At 34.8% G+C, this 19,896-nt stretch overlaps 1 protein-coding gene across 1 annotated transcript in view; it reads left to right on the top strand.

Moving 5' to 3' along the window:
* MMP16 (matrix metallopeptidase 16) overlaps window positions 1-19,896 on the top strand; it is a 342,254-nt gene that overhangs the window by 281,073 nt on the left and 41,285 nt on the right. Inside the window, exon 7 of the mRNA XM_060035200.1 lies at window positions 7,921-8,059. Coding sequence (XP_059891183.1) covers window positions 7,921-8,059 — 139 coding nt within the window. The remainder of the gene's footprint in view (window positions 1-7,920; window positions 8,060-19,896) is intronic.

The raw sequence follows: 19,896 nt of genomic DNA, 5'->3' as shown, positions 1-19,896 counted from the left end.
CTTTCCCTAAAGGCAGTGTATTGATTAAGCATTTTTTAGTAAACTGTTCTTTTCTCCATAACAATCATTGCAAAGTGGTTTCTGAACAAGAGTAGATGCAAAAAGAAACAGGAAAAAAATGATATAAGGACCTAAAAAGAAAACAGTGTCGACACACATCCATCTTTCATTTGCTCCTCAGATCTTTCTATTACAGGGCTTAACTACACTTCGTATAGAAATACTTCATAACCATTCATCATTTGCATATATAAATGGAATAAAAACAAATATTTATGTTATTACATTATGTATGGATAATTATTAATTTTCAGTTGTAAAAATTAGTATTCTTTTTGTTAAGATATTATAAATACTAATTAACAAGTGATCCATATCTGACATATCACTAAACCTTTTAGTGTGTAGATTTTTCAATATAAGTTGATTGAAAAAAAAATTTTTTTACAGTTGGAGACTATAAAAAGTATCACATAAATTTAGCACATATGGTAAACAAATTATTCTGAAAATACCAATTCTCCTTTCATTTGAAACAAAAATATACATGTTATTTCTTAAAATAATTTACATTTCTAAATCCAGATGGTAACTATAATAGATTCTTTCTTGAAAATAGTTAAAGATATTAAGGGAGATTCCAGCATTGTGACTTTTGAAATTGATTTAGAAGAATCACTTGTTAATATCTTACTTCCTTCCTCCATTATAGTGAGTCTGTGTTTTAAGCATTTTTCAAAAACTACAGACAATATCCAGACCTATTTGACCTGTTGAGATGTACTGCTGTATCATTTCTCCTGGAATGACATTTGGTTAATCTTTGATTGATGAGCCCTGAAAATTGTGCCTGTAAAATCATTGCAGACATTCATGACTGTCTTGATGAGAAAGTATCTTTTAATGGTTACTTTCAACAGGTTTTCTCCTAAGGTTTATATATGTAAAGCCAGTTTGTGTCAGCTCTTGTGATAAAATAATGAAAGCTTCCCAGAATGGTAATACCTTTACTAGATACATCTTTTAAGCATCCTTTCATAGTTTTTTTTTCTCTAAGTTATAATTTTACTTTTTCTTTTCCAATGTTGAAAAAGAAATATAGCTAATTATATGTAAATGGTCTTTCTCTCTTTAAATATACCAGTACCTTTCACAATTCACAATTTATTTATTTATTTATTTGACTGTGCTGGGTCTTTGTTGGCAGCATGCGGGATCTTCATTGCCGCGTGCGGGATCTTCAAAATTACAGAAAAGTTGGAAGAATGAGCATATGCACATCTAATATATAGATTTAAGAACGGTTAGTGTTGGCCTCTATTTTCTTTACATATGTATGTGTGCATGTGCAAAACACATGCCCAAGCGTTTGGTGAAACATTTGAAAGAAAGTTGTGGATATTATGAAACTTCACTTCCAAATAGAGGATCCGGTGACTATCCATGCATTGCATATGGTTGTTATGTCTATTTAGGTCTTTTAACTGATTATTCTCTACAGCTTTTTTTCTCCCTGCCTTTTTTTTTCTTCTTCTTTCTTGCTGAGACTAGGCCAGTTCTCTTATATACCATCTCACATTCTGAAATGTGTTTGACTGTTTAAGTGTCATTTAACTTATTCCTTTTTCCTATAAACTGGAAGAAGTTAAGCTTAAAGGCTCAATGAAATTCTACTTTAAACATGTTTGGCTTCTACATGGTTGTACTTCATAGATGATCCTGTGGCCTTCAAATGTCTAGGTATTCTATGTTTTATCACGTTAGGTGGTGTATAATATCAAGTTACTATGACTGATGCAAAGCTTGATCACTTGGTTAAGGTGGCAACATTCATATCTCTGCATCACAAAGGTTTACTTTCAATATTAAAATTAGCATAAACACACACATGTACACTCAAGTGCATGTAAAATTTTGAGCAGGTCAGTGGAGTGTATCAATCTTAAGTGTCTAGTCTTGATATTGTATTTTTGTTATGAAAGAGGTATCACTGGAGGAAACGGGAGAGAGTGTAAGGAATCTCTGTTTTTTCTTAAAACTATAATATGATTCTATAGTTACTTCAATATAAAAAGATTTTTTAAAACTTGTAGGTAATTTATGTGTTGGATTTAGTAATATATATTACTAAAAATGAGTAGATTTAGCCTAATAGTTGTTATTCATTAATATGAATTGTATTCCAGTAGGCTCAGTAATTATGCACATGATTGAGAGATATAGGATCTAGCATATGGTATGATTAAACAATGTTTGACCACTAAATTTTATAAGAAATTCTGATCATTTGCTTTTACTCTGTGCATTTGAAGAATGTGTAAGACAATGAGTCAGTCCAAATGGGGAAAGTGTTAGCACCAAAGCATATTTTTTCTTTTAACTGCAAACATGGCCATCGGTAATCTTGTCTTCAAATTTCCCTTTTATTCCTCTTGACCTTTCAAAAAAGCAGTGGCCTGGGACAGATGCTTTCTTAGGAGGCATCTCTAAGGATGTTTCTCTTAGGCTTAGAAGTCCTTGCTGGCTCCATTTCCTGCCCAGATTTATGTAGCTACCCATGCACTGCTGGCTCCTTAACTCCAGTTACCTGTGAGATCACTTGATGATTCTGGCTTCCAAGGGTGGTTCCAGGGTGGAACTGGGGGTCTCAGAGGTGTCGTTCTGCCTTAGAAGCAGTAGAAACAAATACAGGCCTACCACAGAGTAGAAGGCCAACATTTCTTCCTCTAATTTTAAGCATTCATTCAGATTGCTTTCCCCCTTATTATGCATATAGCTGCCATGATTTGGGCTTTCTTCCACTATTATTACATGTCTGATTTTGCTTTCTTAAGAACCAGATTAATTTTGAACACCAGATTCCCCAGACACTCTCCAAGCCATATATTAAGTCCTCAAAAAAAAAGAAAATATATGATTGCTTATAAATAAATCTGTATTATAGTCATAAATATTTTTCTAATTTTTTTTCATAACTGGTGAGTTCCCTTGATTTGATTAGAATGTCATTTTAATAAATAGTTTGGCACCCATATTAATCAGTTACCTTGATTTAAGCAATCGGGTATATTTGTTATTCAACACATGTGGTTTGATTAAAAAAAGATCAAGAGGTATGTCCATTAAATATGTTTAGGGCTCCTACACTTTGCAAGACACAGTGCTCAAAACTGGTAATTCAGTATCCCTGCCAACCCACTGTTCTGGAACAGTGGGAAGACTTCAAGACACAAAAATAATTATATAGTAACTGACTGGGTAAGTACTATAAAATTACAGACTACTGTGAAATAGTATAGTAGAGTCACCTAATTTCAATCAAGGAACAGCTAAGGCCTTTTTGTGGAAAGGATATTTTAGCTGAGAACTAATAGATGATTCACAATCAGTGAAAAGTATGAGGAAGGGAAAGAACATTCAAAGTGCAGCAAACTGCATAGGAGAAGTCTTGAGGAAGGAAAAAGCTTGACTCTATTGAGAAACCAGAAGGAAGCCCATGTGACTGGAACACCATGAACACAGAAGAACCCCGTAAGGGGCTGCACAGGGGCTGGGGCCAGGGCTGAGTTTGAATTCTGCTTCAGATGCAGTAGGAGGCAAACCAGTGGCTTTCAGTTGGCATTGCAGTCATCTGAGTGAAATGCAGTGGCAGCCTGAGTAGGATGGTGACAGTGATGATGATGAAAAATCAAGAGATTTGAGATGCTATTTTAGAAGTGGGAAGGACTAGAGGAAGCCAGAGGTGGCACAGCAGGAGGGGGCTGTGAGAACAGTGAATGCCTTCTGGAAACGTTCATATTGAGACATGTGAGACATTCATAGATTTACAACAAGTTGTTGGTTAAATAAACAAATATTATATCTTAGAAGAGAAGTAAAAGTAAGTCATTTCTACTAATTGTTTTTTTATAAAGAGACCTGAAGACAGCATCCTCTACTGCAAGTACATCAGTAACATCATCATCTTCATATGCAGACAGCAGGAGGACACCTTTTCTGTACAGTTGTCTGTGAACAACGTGCAGATTAGATTATAAACCAGAATTTTAAAGGGAACAGAAGAAAAGCAAACTGTATTTCTCTTGAATGTTACTTTTTGTGATATATACCATGGATTTGTTATCTTTGTGAAAAAAATGGTCTGTCTGGATCCCATACTACATGGAAAGAAAGATCTATGTATAAGCTCCAAAGTGTTCATATCTGAAGTGAAATATTGGTGCTTAAGTAGGAATTCCTATTTGGTAATTTTTAAGCACGATGCTTTATCACAAGTTGACTTTGCAAATGTGCTAGCTGTGATTATTTTTAGTGTATCCTATCCCTTCCCACCCTTTCTATAAGAGCTGTAGCCAAAAAGAGGTCAGAGGCAAGATATAAACAATATTTTTAGGGGGCTGTAGAGGTGATTCCTCATTCTTTCCTTTACATCATAGGCCAAAACAAAACACACATTGTTTGGAAAGGTGAAAACATTTTTTTTTTCATCCACCCATGGTTCAAAGTCCTTTATATATCATACCCTTGCAGAAAATGAAATATGTACTAATCATCTTTCTATTCATAGCACTTTTGTGTTCTTGTGACTCCCATATAGCTTTTGGCTTCTAAAAAAAATCACTTACTTTAACTTTGCCCTTTCCTCCCTAACTTTTGTTTTCTTTCAATAAATACTTACTGAGCTTCTACTGTGTGCAAGACATTTTCCTGGAAATAGGAAGCCATAAGAAAACAAAAGACAGACCCGTTTGCCATCATTGAGCTGCTGTTCCAGTGGAGAGAGAATGAACAAAAAATAAGTAAAACATGTATTGTGTAAAACAATGGTAAATGTAATCAATAATGAAAAAGCAGAAGAGGGGAGAGAGTAAAAGCAAGTATGGGTGGGTGGAGTGAAGGGCTTCAATTTTAGATAAGGTGGTCAGAGAAAGTTTAATTTGGAAGGATAATTTGCACTGAGACCTCAATATTATTTTAAATATCCTCTCTCTGCAAATTAGTCACAAGCACTTTTTCTGAAGTAGCCATCTATTGTGACTGTGGTATGTGTTTACATCATCTGTGACAGAATACTTACTAAATTATTTGTACCATTGAATGCTGCTAAACAGAGGAGTTTTGAATAAATTGAATAGAATCACAACCAGAGCAACTACAATTTATATGACTCTCTGCCAAGGCTACTATCAATGAGAAATAATCATGAATTCATCTATGTTTCCGCATTACCTTGAGAAGATTTGCAAATTAACTCTGCTTATCTTGAGGGAGTAATTTCATTTCTTACATCATTAGTGGCATTTTGGGATTGTACTTCTATCTTCTGACTGCAGCCTATTTGTCCCAAAGAGCCACTGGCCCTGTCTCAGTATGGGGGAGATTCCAGCAATGTGAAGTGTTTCTCTGAGAAAAATTGGAATATATTTCCAGGCTTTTTCATCCAATTTCTTCCTATTCTTCATCTTAAAGAGCTTTTTGTTTAATTGTTCCATAAATAATCATGGTCACTTATTTCTTTGTCAGAATCCAGTAGGTTTTTAGCCATTTTTATTTATTTTAGGATATATATTACAATAATTTAAATTTTTTTTATGTGGAGATCGGAATGACTTTAACACCCAGTTAAAAACCCCTGTTGCAGCTAGACCAAGATGCTGTTTTTGTTTTAAATTATCAGAATATCATCTGCTGACATTAAAGTTTGGATCTTAATGCCCATACATATTTTCTTAGATCAATCTTTTCATGAAATAACTTTGTAATTTAAAATCAGCTTAATGTATCTCCTGCACGTGGATCAAAACATTTATTAATTCAGGATACATGGTACTGTGGAAATTATCAACATAAGGTTAATAACATAAGGAGATGTTGTGGGAAGGAGATGCATGTCTAGAGCCAAAATATGATTAAAATTTGAAGAAGAAATAAGGAACAAGACAAAATTGTAAACAGAACTATAAACAGGAAAACCAGGGTACCTAGTTTCAATATAATTTTAACAATAACCACCAAGAGTTTTAATGTTACCATGTGCCAGATCCTCAGAAAGTCCTTTACATTTAATATAGTAATCATACTATGAGTCAGTTACTGGTAATAACTCAGTAACTAGCACCTCAACCAAGGTGACACAGTTATCAAGGAACAGAACAAGAATAGAATGTAAGCTCAGTCATTAATTAAGCTACTTCCTCCTTTTTTTTTTTTATTTTTTTTATTCAGTAGTCAACACTTCCTCTGACCACAGCCGGGAAATGTTCTCTCTGATTTCTTAAAAATTAATTTATTTACTTATTTATTTTGGGCTGTGTTGGGTCTTCATTTCTGTGCGAGGACTTTCTCTAGTTGTGGCAAGTGGGGGCCACTCTTCATCGCAGTGCGCAGGCCTCTCACTATCGCGGCCTCTCTTGTTGCAGAGCACAGGCTCCAGACACGCAGGTTCAGTAGTTGTGGCTCACGGGCTTGGTTGCTCCGCGGCATGTGGGATCCTCCCAGACCAGGGCTCGAACTCGTGTCCCCTGCATTAGCAGGCAGATTCTCAACCACTGCGCCACCAGGGAAGCCCCCTACTTCCTCCTTTATCTATAAATAGCAAAATAAGTAGAGAAGACAGCCCATTATAACTAGAGCAATTATTCAAAGATTATTAAGACAATTTTAATATTTGGGATTCATTTAGATAGGAAGAAATCTCCTTTTTATCATATCACCTGAAATCCAAGAATCCTTAGTAGATTGTGTGTGTGTGCATGAATGAATATATGAATAACTGACAAATTCTAGGAAATCTACTCAGGCTAAACTATTCTTAGCCAAAAGCTTGGGAAAGCTCTATAATAAATCACTTGCTAATACCTAAGCTGGGGGAAGAGAGCAGAGGACAATTGAAATGGAAGTATTTTTGTGATATGCACTTATCTAAATAGTACAAATATATAACTTGCAAGTAAAACTCTGCTTGTAAATACTGAAATAAAATGTAATAGTAAATTTTAATTTACTGGAAACTAATTTTTTAAAATATACCTAGTTTTTCTAATATTAAAGCACTTTGGATAGTTTCTAAATTATTCCAAAATTTTCAACAGAAAACAATTTAATGTCATCAGATATACATTTTGGGGAAAGAGTTTTTGCCCTTAGTGAGAATTTATGGTGAAAACTATTGTGTGTAGTCTAATTATTAAGTCAACAATATTTATAAATACCTGCTATGTAGCAAGTCATATATATTATTCACTAGAGATAAGAGTAAACACATTTAATATAAAACGGCCTGTGCTATGACTGAGTGAAGTACAGGTTATTATAAGAGCGAATAGGAGAGGCAATTGACCCAGATTGGAATCCACTCTGCTGATCTTCCTTCAAGTTTACTTTGTTCATTTAAGGTGACAATATAATTTATCATCCAAACCAGGACACATTTGAAGGTGAAAGAGGACTCTACTTATAATTACATGGGAAAGTAGGTGTAACATGGGCATACCAGGAGGCATGGCCTCCCTATTTCATCCCAACACTTCAGGTGGAGATCTTGCACATGTCTGTAAATGCAAAGGTGCATGTGTTCATATGCTGCTCTTATATTTTGGAAAGCTCACTTAATCCACAAATCTGGCAGGAACTTGTCTGTGCTACCTCTGTTTTTCAATCTAGAAAGCCCTGGAGATAATGTAAACTGCCAAGATTAAGTATTTTTACATTATCTTTTTAACCACAATGTATGGATTAGACATTGGGTAGTTTACTACAGAACGTTTGTGATCATTCTGGGCAAGGTAGCTGTTTCTTTGACTGTTTTCATACAGGCCAGTGATAACAGCACTAGCTTAGCTGTGAAAGCATTAAACCGTCACACAGGGAAATTCCCCAAGGTCTCACCTTTGTTGAAAGATGCTTGTGTTTGGTTTGTAGGACCAGTGGTTTTGGCGAGTAAGAAACAACAGGGTGATGGATGGATACCCCATGCAAATTACTTACTTCTGGCGGGGCTTGCCTCCTAGTATCGATGCAGTTTATGAAAACAGTGATGGGAATTTTGTCTTCTTTAAAGGTAAGGAATGTTTCCCATGTCTTGCTCTGCTGTATCTTGGTCATTTTGCCCAGGGCCTTGCTGCAGATATAGAGATGAATAAGTAAAGACTGTTGAGTGAGGTTAGGTAGCTAATTCATTTTATAAAATGAACCACATATGGTGGCTACAAATATAAATGAAGTAAAATCAAAGATAATTTTTAATTCTCTAAGTTATATTTTCTCATTTGGTATCCTCATTTGTAAGTCAAATTTAGGAGGCATTGTGATCGCTTAGAATTTTTAGATTTGACTTAAAAGCACCAGAAAAATAAATACACAAATAAGTGAATGAATGAATGAATTAAAAGTCATTTTTCTATTAACTAAGGGATTTGGGTTTTCTTTTTTTAAGAGCATTTGGAGCTGCTTGCTGTTTTTATGCAATGAAATCCATTTCACTTTTTATTTTCATATATAATCTCTTAAACTTTACTTGATTTAGTCAGTTTATGTTAAATAGTTTTCAATAAACTAAGAAATTGCTCATAAAGACAAGGAAAACTTATGAGTAGAAAAAATTCACCCAATCATTTTACCCAATAAAATTTATTATTTGTTCTTTATCTGAGTGACAAAATTCAATTGCACAAATACTAATGTTTAACATGCAAAAGTGAAATTATCTGGTAAAGTGAACTTAAGTCAAGTGACTGGTACGCCATCTTCTAAACTTACTAATATTCAAAACAATAAATCTTAAGTCTATTGGGGGGAAAGGGAACACAGACTGACTGAGTTGTAGGACTGAGAGAATTGTGAAGAGAACATGATCGGAGGAAAACTAGAGTGAAGAATGAATATGATTGAATGGATTGGCCAAGAGCCTACAGGTCTGAGAATAAGCTCAAATAAGGATTGAGATTGAGGGAAAAGAAAAGGATCTTAACCAAAAAGAAAAAGGCAATTATTCTCAGGATCAAACTAGAAGAATTCATAGCAGTGATGAGAGTAATGAAAACACAGGGTTTGAGAGACACTTGTGATATTTTAAGTGAAGTCCAAACAACACATGTAAAGTGAAAGTGTATACTCAGAATTTATCTTTACAAATTATAACTTGAGAAAGAGGGTTATAGTACATTAATTATAAGAACATGATGATCCTGCATTCATTCTGCCAATTTTGAGCACTTGCTAGCTGTAAGAACTGAACAGCTACTCAGTTCCCTTTGCCTCGGTTTCTCCACCTGGAAAATGGGATTAGTAGTGCTTGCCATTTTAGGATTAAAGACTAAATTAATGACTACATGTGAAGTGCTTGGTACATGCGAGCTCTCAATAAATGCCAACTATTACTGCTGCTGGTGTGATTACTATTAATATTCCTGCCCTCCTGCTATCTATAATAAGTGTATAAAGGAAGTAACCAAAAAAAAAAGCAATTATTCTCAGGATCAAGCTAGAAGAATTCATAGTAGTGAGAAGAGTAATGAAAACACAGGGTTTGAGAGACTCGTGATATTTAAGTGAAGCCCAAACCATCCATGTACTGTATCATTGTGGAAATGTACATGTACTGTACCATTGTGGACAAAGAAAGGATACATCGAAATGTTCTGAATCTTACGGGCATGATATTTGGAGAAAAATTACCCTCCCATACACTCTTCTTTGGTCCTGTGCTCGGTAGCAGCAGAAAAAAGTGAAGAATAAACCCTAGGCAGCCTATGGCTTGAGGGCTGTCCCATGGGGTCCTGTCTCATCACAGGATGAATAGTGCACTCTGACAAAACTGCCTGAGGAGAAACTGCCACAGTCATAAATCAGTGTTCCTACAGTTCTTTATTGCCTCAGGGCCTTCTCACTTTTTTCATGTTGTCTCTCCTCACTCACTCGCTCTGGAATGGCTAGCTCCGTTTCATCTTTAAACAGCTGGCATAAAAGGGACCTCCACAGAGTGCCCTCCCTGCCCACTCCATTTAAAGCAGTATCTTCCAACTTGCACAGCTCTTGTAAAAAACTGAAATTATCTACAGCATTCAAATGTAAATTTCATGAGAGATGGAGCTTGTTTATATTTTCTTGTACACCACTGTATTTTCAGTTCCCAGAACAGTGTTGGGTACATAGTAGGTGCTTAACAAACATTTTAATGAAAACAATATGGTTAAATATTAATTTGACTCAATAAGGTATTTCTTATGTCATCATGCTAACAGGAACAACTCTGTCTCTTGTCACATATATATTAAACTTTAAGAAAGTTTAGCTTGTTAGTGGTGTCATCATTTTTTTTTTTCATTCTTTCTTTTTTTTTTTTTGCTGTACGTAGGCCTCTCACTGTTGTGGCCTCTCCCATTACGGAGCACAGGTTCTGGACGCGCAGGCTCAGCAGCCATGGCTCATGGGCCCAACCGCTCCGCAGCATGTGGGATCTTCCCCAACTGGGGAACGAAATTGTGTCCCCTGCATCAGCAGGCGGACTCTCAACCACTGAGCCACCAGGGAAGCCCAGTGGTGTCTTCTTGATATATTGTCTGTATCAGGAAATGCTAATCTTAGAACTTTGTCACTCCAAGGACCCTGCTGTGATGTTTCCTTCCTTCAGTTTACTCTCCACATTACCTTCAAATAAACCTTCTCAAAACCCAGCTATGAACATCAGCTCCCTTATTCCAAACATCATTGATTATGCAGAGGGAGCCATAAGCTCTGGTTGTTTCCAATAAGACCACTCCCTTCCCTGGTATCTATCTCATTATTGGCAGGAGAGTTAAGAGTCCTAGAACCCTGAGATTTGGGTGACACACCACTCCCTTTCCTACCCTTCTCACAATAGTCACAATCAAAATGAGTGTCTCAGCTTGCCACCATCTCTTTATGGCCTTTATCACCTTAAAGTCTAGATAATCAGATTAACTCTCACACCAAGACCATCGTCCCCATCTTGCTCTAAGGACCTTGAGACCACCTCATCTCTAGCAGTCCAATTTCCCTCCCTGTTTGATTTTCTACATATCATCCAGCAAACTATGTTTCACTTATTTATTGCTCATCTGTATCCCTCTCAATAGAATATCAGTTCATAAGGTCAAGGTTTTCTCTAGTTTTTTTTTTTTCTTTTAAATACTGTTGCACTGACAAAGGAGTAATCTCCAAAATATACAAGCAGTTCATGCAGCTCAATATCAAAAAAACAAACAACCCAATCCAAAAATGGGCAGAAGACCTAAATAGACATTTCTCCAAAGAAGATATACAGATTGCCAACGAACACATGAAAGGATACTCAACATCATTAATCATTAGAGAAATGCAAATCAAAACTACAATGAGGTATCACCTCACACCGGTCAGAATGGCCATCATCAGAAAACCTACAAAAAATAAATGTTGGAGAGGGTGTGGAGTAAAGGGAACCCTCTTGCCCTGTTGGTGGGAATGTAAATTGATACAGCCACTATGGAGAACAGTGTGGAGGTTCCTTAAAAAACTAAAAATAGAACTACCATATGACCCAGCAATGCCGCTACTGGGCATATACCCTGAGAAAACCATAATTCATAAAGAGTAATGTACCATAATATTCAAAGTAGCACTATTTACAGTAGCCAGGACATGGAAGCAACCTAAGTGTCCATCAAGAGATGAATGGATAAAGAAGATGTGGCACATATATACAATGGAATATTAGTCAGCCATAAAAAAAATGAAATTGAGTTATTTGTAGTGAGGTGGATGGACTTAGAGACTGTCATACAGAGTGAGGTAAGTCAGAAAGAGAAAAACAAATACCATAGGCTAACACATATATATGGATTCTAAAAAAAAGAAAATGGTTCAGAAGAACCTAGGGGTAGGACAGGAATAAAGTACAGACATAGAGAATGGACTTGAGGACACGGGGAGGGGGAAGGGTAAGCTGGGACGAAGTTAGAGAATGGCATGGATATATATACACTACCAAATGTAAAATAGATAGCTAGTGGGAAGCAGCCACATAGCACAGGGAGATCAGCTCAGTGCTTTGTGTCCAACTAGAGGGGTAGGATAGGGAGGGTGGGAGGGAGGCACAAGAGGGAGAAGATATGGGGATATATGCATAGCTGATTCACTTTGTTATACAGTAGAAATTAACACACCATTGTAAAGCAATTTTACTACAATAAAGATGTTAAAAAATAAACAAACAAGCAAACAAATAAATAAATAACGAGCAAAGGAGGTATACAATTATAGCATATAGAGAGCTTTAGAATAAACCTTATTCTGAGTACATATTAAGTGTCACTAAACATCTGTCAACTGACGGGCAGGGAAAACAAGCCTCTTAAACTACAAAATAAACATTTTCTAAGTAAAAAAAATAAAAAAATAAAAATAAATAAATAAATACTGTTGTATCCCCAAGATCTTAAACCAGGAGTTGACAAACTGTTTCTGTAATGACCAGATAGGAAATATTTTAGCCTTTGAAGCCCATACCATCTCTATTACATATCTTTTTTTTTTTTTTAACCTTCAAAAATGTAAAAACTCTTCTTAGATCATGGGCTGTATAAAAACAGGTCGTTTGTCCTAGTTTGCTGAACTCTGTTTTAAGCAATAACTGGAATGTAGTAAACACTAAACAAATAATTATTGAATGAATGAAGAATAAAATTCAAGTCCCAATCTGTGTTTGTATTCACAGCTCTATACACATTGGTCTCAGCCTATACCAGCCATCCTGGATAACTGTTACTAATGTGTTTAAGCATTATTCTTCTCCAAGTTGTTCTTTTCTTTGGCCCTCTTTCCCTTTTTTTCTTTCTCCTTTATGTTTTTCTCTTCTAATCTGTACTATACAGCAGTACTTGTACTTAACTAGTTTAGCCTTTTATTCCTTCTGTTTACCTGATGCCCATGTTGGTACACAAAGTTATTTAATCATATATTTCCTAAATGTACTTAGTATTAGCCTTGCTTTCATCTTACATAAGAATTTGAAGGTGTGGATTTGAATATAACCATAAACTAATATTATAATTTTAGTTATAAAATATAAATACTGTCTTAGTAATATAAATAAAGCATATGTTATATTCAAGTGAACTTTAATAAATATCTTAAGAATAGGAAGCTGCTAGATACAATTAAAACTTCATATTTTGGTATAATGTGTATAATTTTTGAACTTTGGGCAAAATTGTATGTGTTTGTATGTCATATGCAGTGGGAGTTGCCAGTACACAATTATAAAAACATATATTGCTTGCCTTCTATAGATGTGATCAGTTTTATATTCTTAATAGAATTTTATTGAGTTTTGTTATGTAAAAATATAGTATAAGGGTGGGCTCTGCTTCCAGCCAAGATGTAATAATAGGGATCAGATTTATCCTTCCACCTAAAACCACCAAAAATTGGACAAAGTATATAAAGTGATGATTTTCACGACATTGAACATCAAGAAATAAAGGCAGTGAATCTTGAGAGTTAAAAACAAAGAGAAATAAGCCCAGAAACGGCCCCAGTTTCCTGTCTTGAAAGAATTTCCAGGCTGTGGCCCAACATACAGAAATCCAAGCAAAGCTCAGAAGATTCTCTCAGTTGAGGAGATAGAGCTGAGAGTCAAGTGAGAATAAGGTGGCTATAGTTCACAAGACAAAGTAATGCAGAGGAAAGAGCTGAACAGAGTGAAGACCTAGAGATTATCAAAGAAAACTCCTAAGGGATGGGAGAGAGAATTGGTCAGCATATGTGTGTAAGGATGCAACTGAAGTCTGGAGAAAGAATCTTGTGATAGATATAAAAGAAGCAATGCCTGACCCTCACATAGGGCTAACAGTATTTGTTCCTACCAGTCACGTGTTGTCCATGGGCACTGGATAGAATACTGAGAAGAGTCTTGCCTCAGTAGTGGGGAATAATTATCCCAGAAGGAGCACTATTTCAGTCCTACCTAACAAATCTTAAAACACCTGAAGTAATCAAATTGTTTCTAAGTAACAGTCCTAGAACAAAGCTCAAGAATAATTATAGGGATATAAAAATATTCACCCAACCAGGCAAAATTCACAATGTCTGACTTTCCCCATAAGATCAGGAACAAGACAGGGGTGTTCATGCTTATCAATTCAATTCAACATTTTACTGGAGGTTTTACCTAGTGTAATAAACATAAAATAAAACTGTCAAAATGTTCACAGACAACATGACTGTCTATGTAGAAAATTGGATGCCATCAACCAATTATCTATAATTGATCAGTGAGTTTAGCAAAATTTCAAGATATAAGACCATAATACAAAAAATTAATTGTATTTCTATATGTTTTCAAGACTGTGAAGGGTCTAAGACTTTACCCTATTTGTAAGCTAGCAAGTTAGCCTGCCACACTTTCATGAATGTTGGCAGAAGACATGAGATTCCTGACTCAGAGAAAAAGAAAGACTCAAAAGCAGTAGCCATTTGTATGAGTTCCCTGAGCCCCAGTTCTCAAAGGGTGACATGAACTGGGCCTGTTAACGCCTATACTTGTAATCAGTTACGTGCAGGAGAGGAGCCACAAGCTTAGAGAAACTAAATTTTTTTTTAACATCTTTATTGGAGTATAATTGCTTTACAATGTTGTGTTAGTTTCTGATGAATAACAAAGTGAATCAGCTATATGTATACATATATCCCCATATCCCCTCCCTCTTGTGTCTCCCTCCCACCCTCCCTATCCCACCCCTCTAGGTAGTCACAAAGTACTGAGCTGATCTCCCTGTGCTATGTGGCTGCTTCCCACTAGCTATCTATTTTACATTTGGTAGAGTATATATGTCAATGCCACTCTCTCACTTCCTCAATAAGCAGTAAGCTGCTTAACCTTTCCCCAGAGGAGGCCTTTTATTTATTTAATTGAAGAGTAAACAAACCCTCCCTTTATTGTGGAGGGAGATGCTTTCTCTATAACCCAAGATTGTTGATATACAAACATCTTTGGAAATAAAGTCCAAAAGAAAGACATTATCAGTGCCTCTGCTCATGAGACATGCTGAGAAGCAAGTGACGTAGGGATAATTTTCTCCCGTCACATACTAGCAAAGAATAATCAATAATTGAAATTAAAAAAAAAATAAAATGACATCAAAAATATCAAATATTTAGGGATCAATCCAAATAAAATGTGTATGACCTAGACACTGAAAACTACAAAAATTTGCTAAATGAAAGTGAAGAAGACAAAGGGACAAATATGCCTTATTCATGGCTTCAAGAACTTGATATTATTACGTCAATTCCTGCCAAATTTATCTATAGATTCAGTACAATCCCAATAAAAATCTCAGCAGGCTTTTTGGTAGTTACTGTTAAGCTGATTCTAAAATTCATATGCAAATTCAAAAGACCTAGTATAGACAAAACCTGTTTGAAAACACTACTTGATTTCAAGTCTTATTTATTTATTTTTTTTGGCCTTGCCATGCAGCTTGTAGGATCTTAGTTCCCCCACCAGGGATCAAACCTGGACCCCCTGCAGTGGGAGCTTGGATTCCTAACCACTGGACCACCAGGGAATTACCTCAGTTCTTATTTTAAAGCTACATTAATCAAGACAGTGTGTCATTGGTGTAAAGATAGAAAAACTAGATCAGTGAAACAAAATAGAGAGTCCAGAAATAGACTAAAAATATATATGAACAAGTAATTTCTGACAATAATACAGAGAAAATTTAGTGGAGAAAAGATAATTTTTCAACAAATGGTACTGAGAACATAGGATGTTCATATGCAAAAAAATAAATTCTAATCCACACCTTGTACCATATATAAAAATGAATTCTAAGTGGTCCAAAGCTAAATGTAAGACATATAACTGCAAAACAACTAGAAAAAATTAGGATAAAAGTATATGTGACTATGGCTTAAACCAAAATTTCTTATATTTAATGCCAAAATCACAATTCATAAAAGAAAATGGTAAGTTGGACATCAAAATTTTTTAAATTTACTCTTCAAAGACACTAAGAGAATAAAAAGACATTCCATTAACTAAGAGAAAATATTTGCAAACACATATATGAAAAAGGATTTGTATCCAGAATATGTAAAGAATTCTCAAAACTCAATAAAAAGAAAGCAAGCAGCTCAAAAATAAGCAAAGGGTTTGAACAGAAACTTCAACAAGGATAATGTACAGATGCCATGTAAGCACATGAAAAGATACTAAGCAATATTAGTTATTAGGGAAATGTAAATTAAAACCACTATAAGATGCGTATTTGTTAGAGTGGCTAAATTTAAAAAGACAGACCATGCCAAAGCAACCATGCCAAGCTGACAATTTCTTTAAAAGTTAAACATACAGACACCATTGCACTCAGACATTTTCCCAAGATAAATGAAAACATTTGTGCAAAGACATCTACACAAATATTCAAAGCAGACATATTTTTGTTAAACAAAAACTGAAAACTATTCATATATCCTCAATAGGTGAATAGATAAACAAACTATGGAATATTCATATAATGGAATACTACTCAGCAATAAAAAAGGATGAACTACTGATTTGTACTATAAATGAATGAAGCTCAAATAATTATGCTTAGTTAAAAACTTCAGACAAAAAAGGAGTACATGCTGTACTGTTATATTAATATAAAATTCTAGAAAGTGCAAACTAATCTATAGTGATATGAAGTACCTCAGTGGTTGCCTAAGGACAAGTGAGATAGATTGGGCAGTATGGAATACAGAGAGGCATAAGAAAACATTTCAGGATGATGAACATGTTCATTATCTTGATTATATAGATCTGCTGGATATGCTGACAGATATATACATATGTTGAAACAAATTACATATTTTAAACATGTGCTGTTTATTGCTTGTCACATCAGTTTATGTTGGAATAGTTTAAGTATTTCATAAATTTAAATATATTGGTGACCATGGGTAGTAAAATTTTATTCCTTCATTGTTCCACATCATATTAATTATGAGCATCCAAATTAATACTGTTCTGGTTCAGTCACTTACTTAAGCCCAGTGATAATCAAGCAGGGTGTCCCCAGATAGCAGAGATGCCTCATTCCCCAGCAACCTCTCTTCTTGGTTAAAGTTCTTGTGCTACTGAGAACAGTAACATGAGAAATTAACTAAATATTAATATAGAATTAATCCATTTACTGCAGATATCATATTTAAAATTATATAATCTCAATTTAATTTAGATGTTACAACTTACAATGATTATATTTTCAAATAAGTGTTCGTATTGGAAATGACTATATAACATATTTTGATGTCCACATTTTGAATAATTCCATATTTTTTATTTTATATTACTTATCTATGTTCTATTTCTTGCTCTCTATTCTATTTTCCCTAGTCTTATTTTTGTTTATATTTTACTATTTTATCACATTTTTGCATAATGAAACAAAGTATAAGTAAGTAGTTAAATATCTTAAGGAATTTTCTTTTCAACCTCACATCTATAGTTATTGCTTTTGTTTTTCCTTAAGAAGCCAGTTCTTAATATCTCCCTTCACTGGTCAAGATGCTACTCAGTATAGCTGTGTATATTTGAGTGTAAGGCTGGTTGTATAAACTGCGAGCCTTTCCACTCCATGCTAGCCAGTCTCATGGTTTGGTATACGTGACACATGGTATATACCTGTTGTTGTTTAGAATAATGATGTCTAAACAGACCCCCTCATTCCTCTACTTGATATTTATCAGTGAACTGAGTCAGTCTCTTCTATTTATGTTCAAAAGTTGTTTTATTTAGTGAGAAAGCCCCAGAAATAGAAAATGTATTGCCCTTCAGGGAAGTAATATGCTTTTCTCCAGCAACTTAATGTACTACACACTTTGTGCTAGTCAGCTGTCTGAATATCACTCAGGTAAATCCTGTGTAATAGAGTCATATTTTATAAGCACAATCAAGCCAGGTGTTTATATCCTCGATTACTAGTCATGTTCAGGCTGAATGGTTATGAGTTAATAATATCAAAAATCTATGTTAGAAATTGAGCTGGTGTAAAGTCCTTCAAGAGTTGGACGTAAATTTAAAAAACACCTTCAGTGTTGTCCAAATCAGTAGTAGTCAAAATTAAGTAGTTGAAAAATTGTCTCAAAAGTTGTCTCGTATTGTTGCTATCACTCAATAACTTTTAAGCAGGACTTAACCTATTTGACATTTTCGTTTCAAGAGGCAAAAATCTCTTATAGAATAGGAACCAAAATATCTGAGGCAGAAAAGAGGAGGGTAATAAAATTTGGGAATAAGAAAGGAATACAAAAGATGCATATCAAAAGAGAAGAGTTGTCTAAAATCTGTGGTACCACAAGATGACAAAAAAAGAAAACTTTTGCTTAAGAAATGGTTTATGTGACTTGCATTACTACTTTATTTCAAATGCTCATAAACTGCAATTTATTTATGCTGCTTACAAATTATCACGTTTGAAAGACTTAGGAAATGCTAATGAAGTTCATTTGAGGTAGAAATACATTGCTTCTTACATAGTAAAATGGATAATCTAAAAGATCTTTTAATATAAATATAAATAGATGAATATAGGATTACTTATTTCTGTATAGGAAATAATGGAAAATTGATGCCTAAAAAGTTACATTAAATTAAGAAATTTACATTCAGTGGCCTTGGTATACACAGTAATAGATTTATAACATGTAAACTGTGCTATTTTTTTGAATTAAAAATATTCAGAAAATTTTAATATTAATATTTTATATTGACATGAAGTGACCATCTAAACCAAGGGGCCAAACATTTAATATTTGAAAATCTCCCTTGGTATTTTACCTCTATGTATTTATAATTATTTAGAAAATCTATTGTATGATTTTCTTATGGCAGTTTTTATTTATACTTCAAACTGCAATATTTTTTCATCAATAGTGCTTCTGTGTCGAAATGTTCCTCATTTTCAAAAACTTTTGCCACATACTTTTATTTCTTGTGTTTGAGTTTGAGTTCCCTGGAAAGCAAACACTATGATAAAGTTACAGGGAGGGAAGTAAACCTGTGAAAGATAAAGAGGGAGGAAGCAGGACTGGCACAGTGTCTTGGCAAACCCAACAAGAAACTCCAGGGCAAAGATTGCCCACTAGAGAAGTCCCAGGTAGGGCAGAAATAGTCAGAATCTAGTACCTGCTGTGCTCAGTCAGGAAGCTGGAAGCTGCCTGGAAGCTGCCCAAACAGAGCATGGACCAACAAAAGGCACTCAGCTGACTGCTTGGCCTAACTATCAGATCCAAAGGCATTCAGCTGAATGGCCAGTTCTTTATTCAGGGGAGATCTAAGCCACTCACCTCAGTGTCTGCCACATTTGGATAAGTATTCAAATACTTCTCTGGATAAATTCTCTGCTTACTTGATAATAAATGCTAGTAATGAAAAGTGGCATGACCTCCAAAATTGGGTATGTATTCAAATTTCTTGAGTAACCTACCTATAAACAATATAGAAATTAAAAGGTAATCCATAATTTCTCTTTCAGATATTTCATCATTAGTGTATAGGAATGCAGGAGATTTCTGTTCTTTAATTTTGTATCCTGCTGCTTTACAAAATTCATTGATTAGCTCTAGTAGTTTCCTGGTAGTATCTTTAGGATTCTCTATGTATGGTATTATGTCATCTGCAAACAGTGACAGTTTTACTTCTTTTCCAATTTGGATTCCTTTTATCTCTTTTTCTTCTCTGATTTGATTGCTGTGGATAAAACTTCCAAAACTATGTTGAATAATACTAATGAGAGTGGGCAACCTTGTCTTGTTCCTGATCTTAGTGGAAATGTTTTAAGTTTTTCACCATTGACAACGATGTTGGCTGTGGGTTTGTCATATATGGCCTTTAAGGAAACACTC

This window comes from Delphinus delphis, chromosome 17 (assembly GCF_949987515.2).
Source record: "Delphinus delphis chromosome 17, mDelDel1.2, whole genome shotgun sequence".
NCBI classification, from domain to species: domain Eukaryota; kingdom Metazoa; phylum Chordata; class Mammalia; order Artiodactyla; family Delphinidae; genus Delphinus; species Delphinus delphis.
The sequence above is the reverse complement of the archived record's forward strand: the minus strand, read 5'-3'. Positions and strand labels throughout refer to the sequence as shown.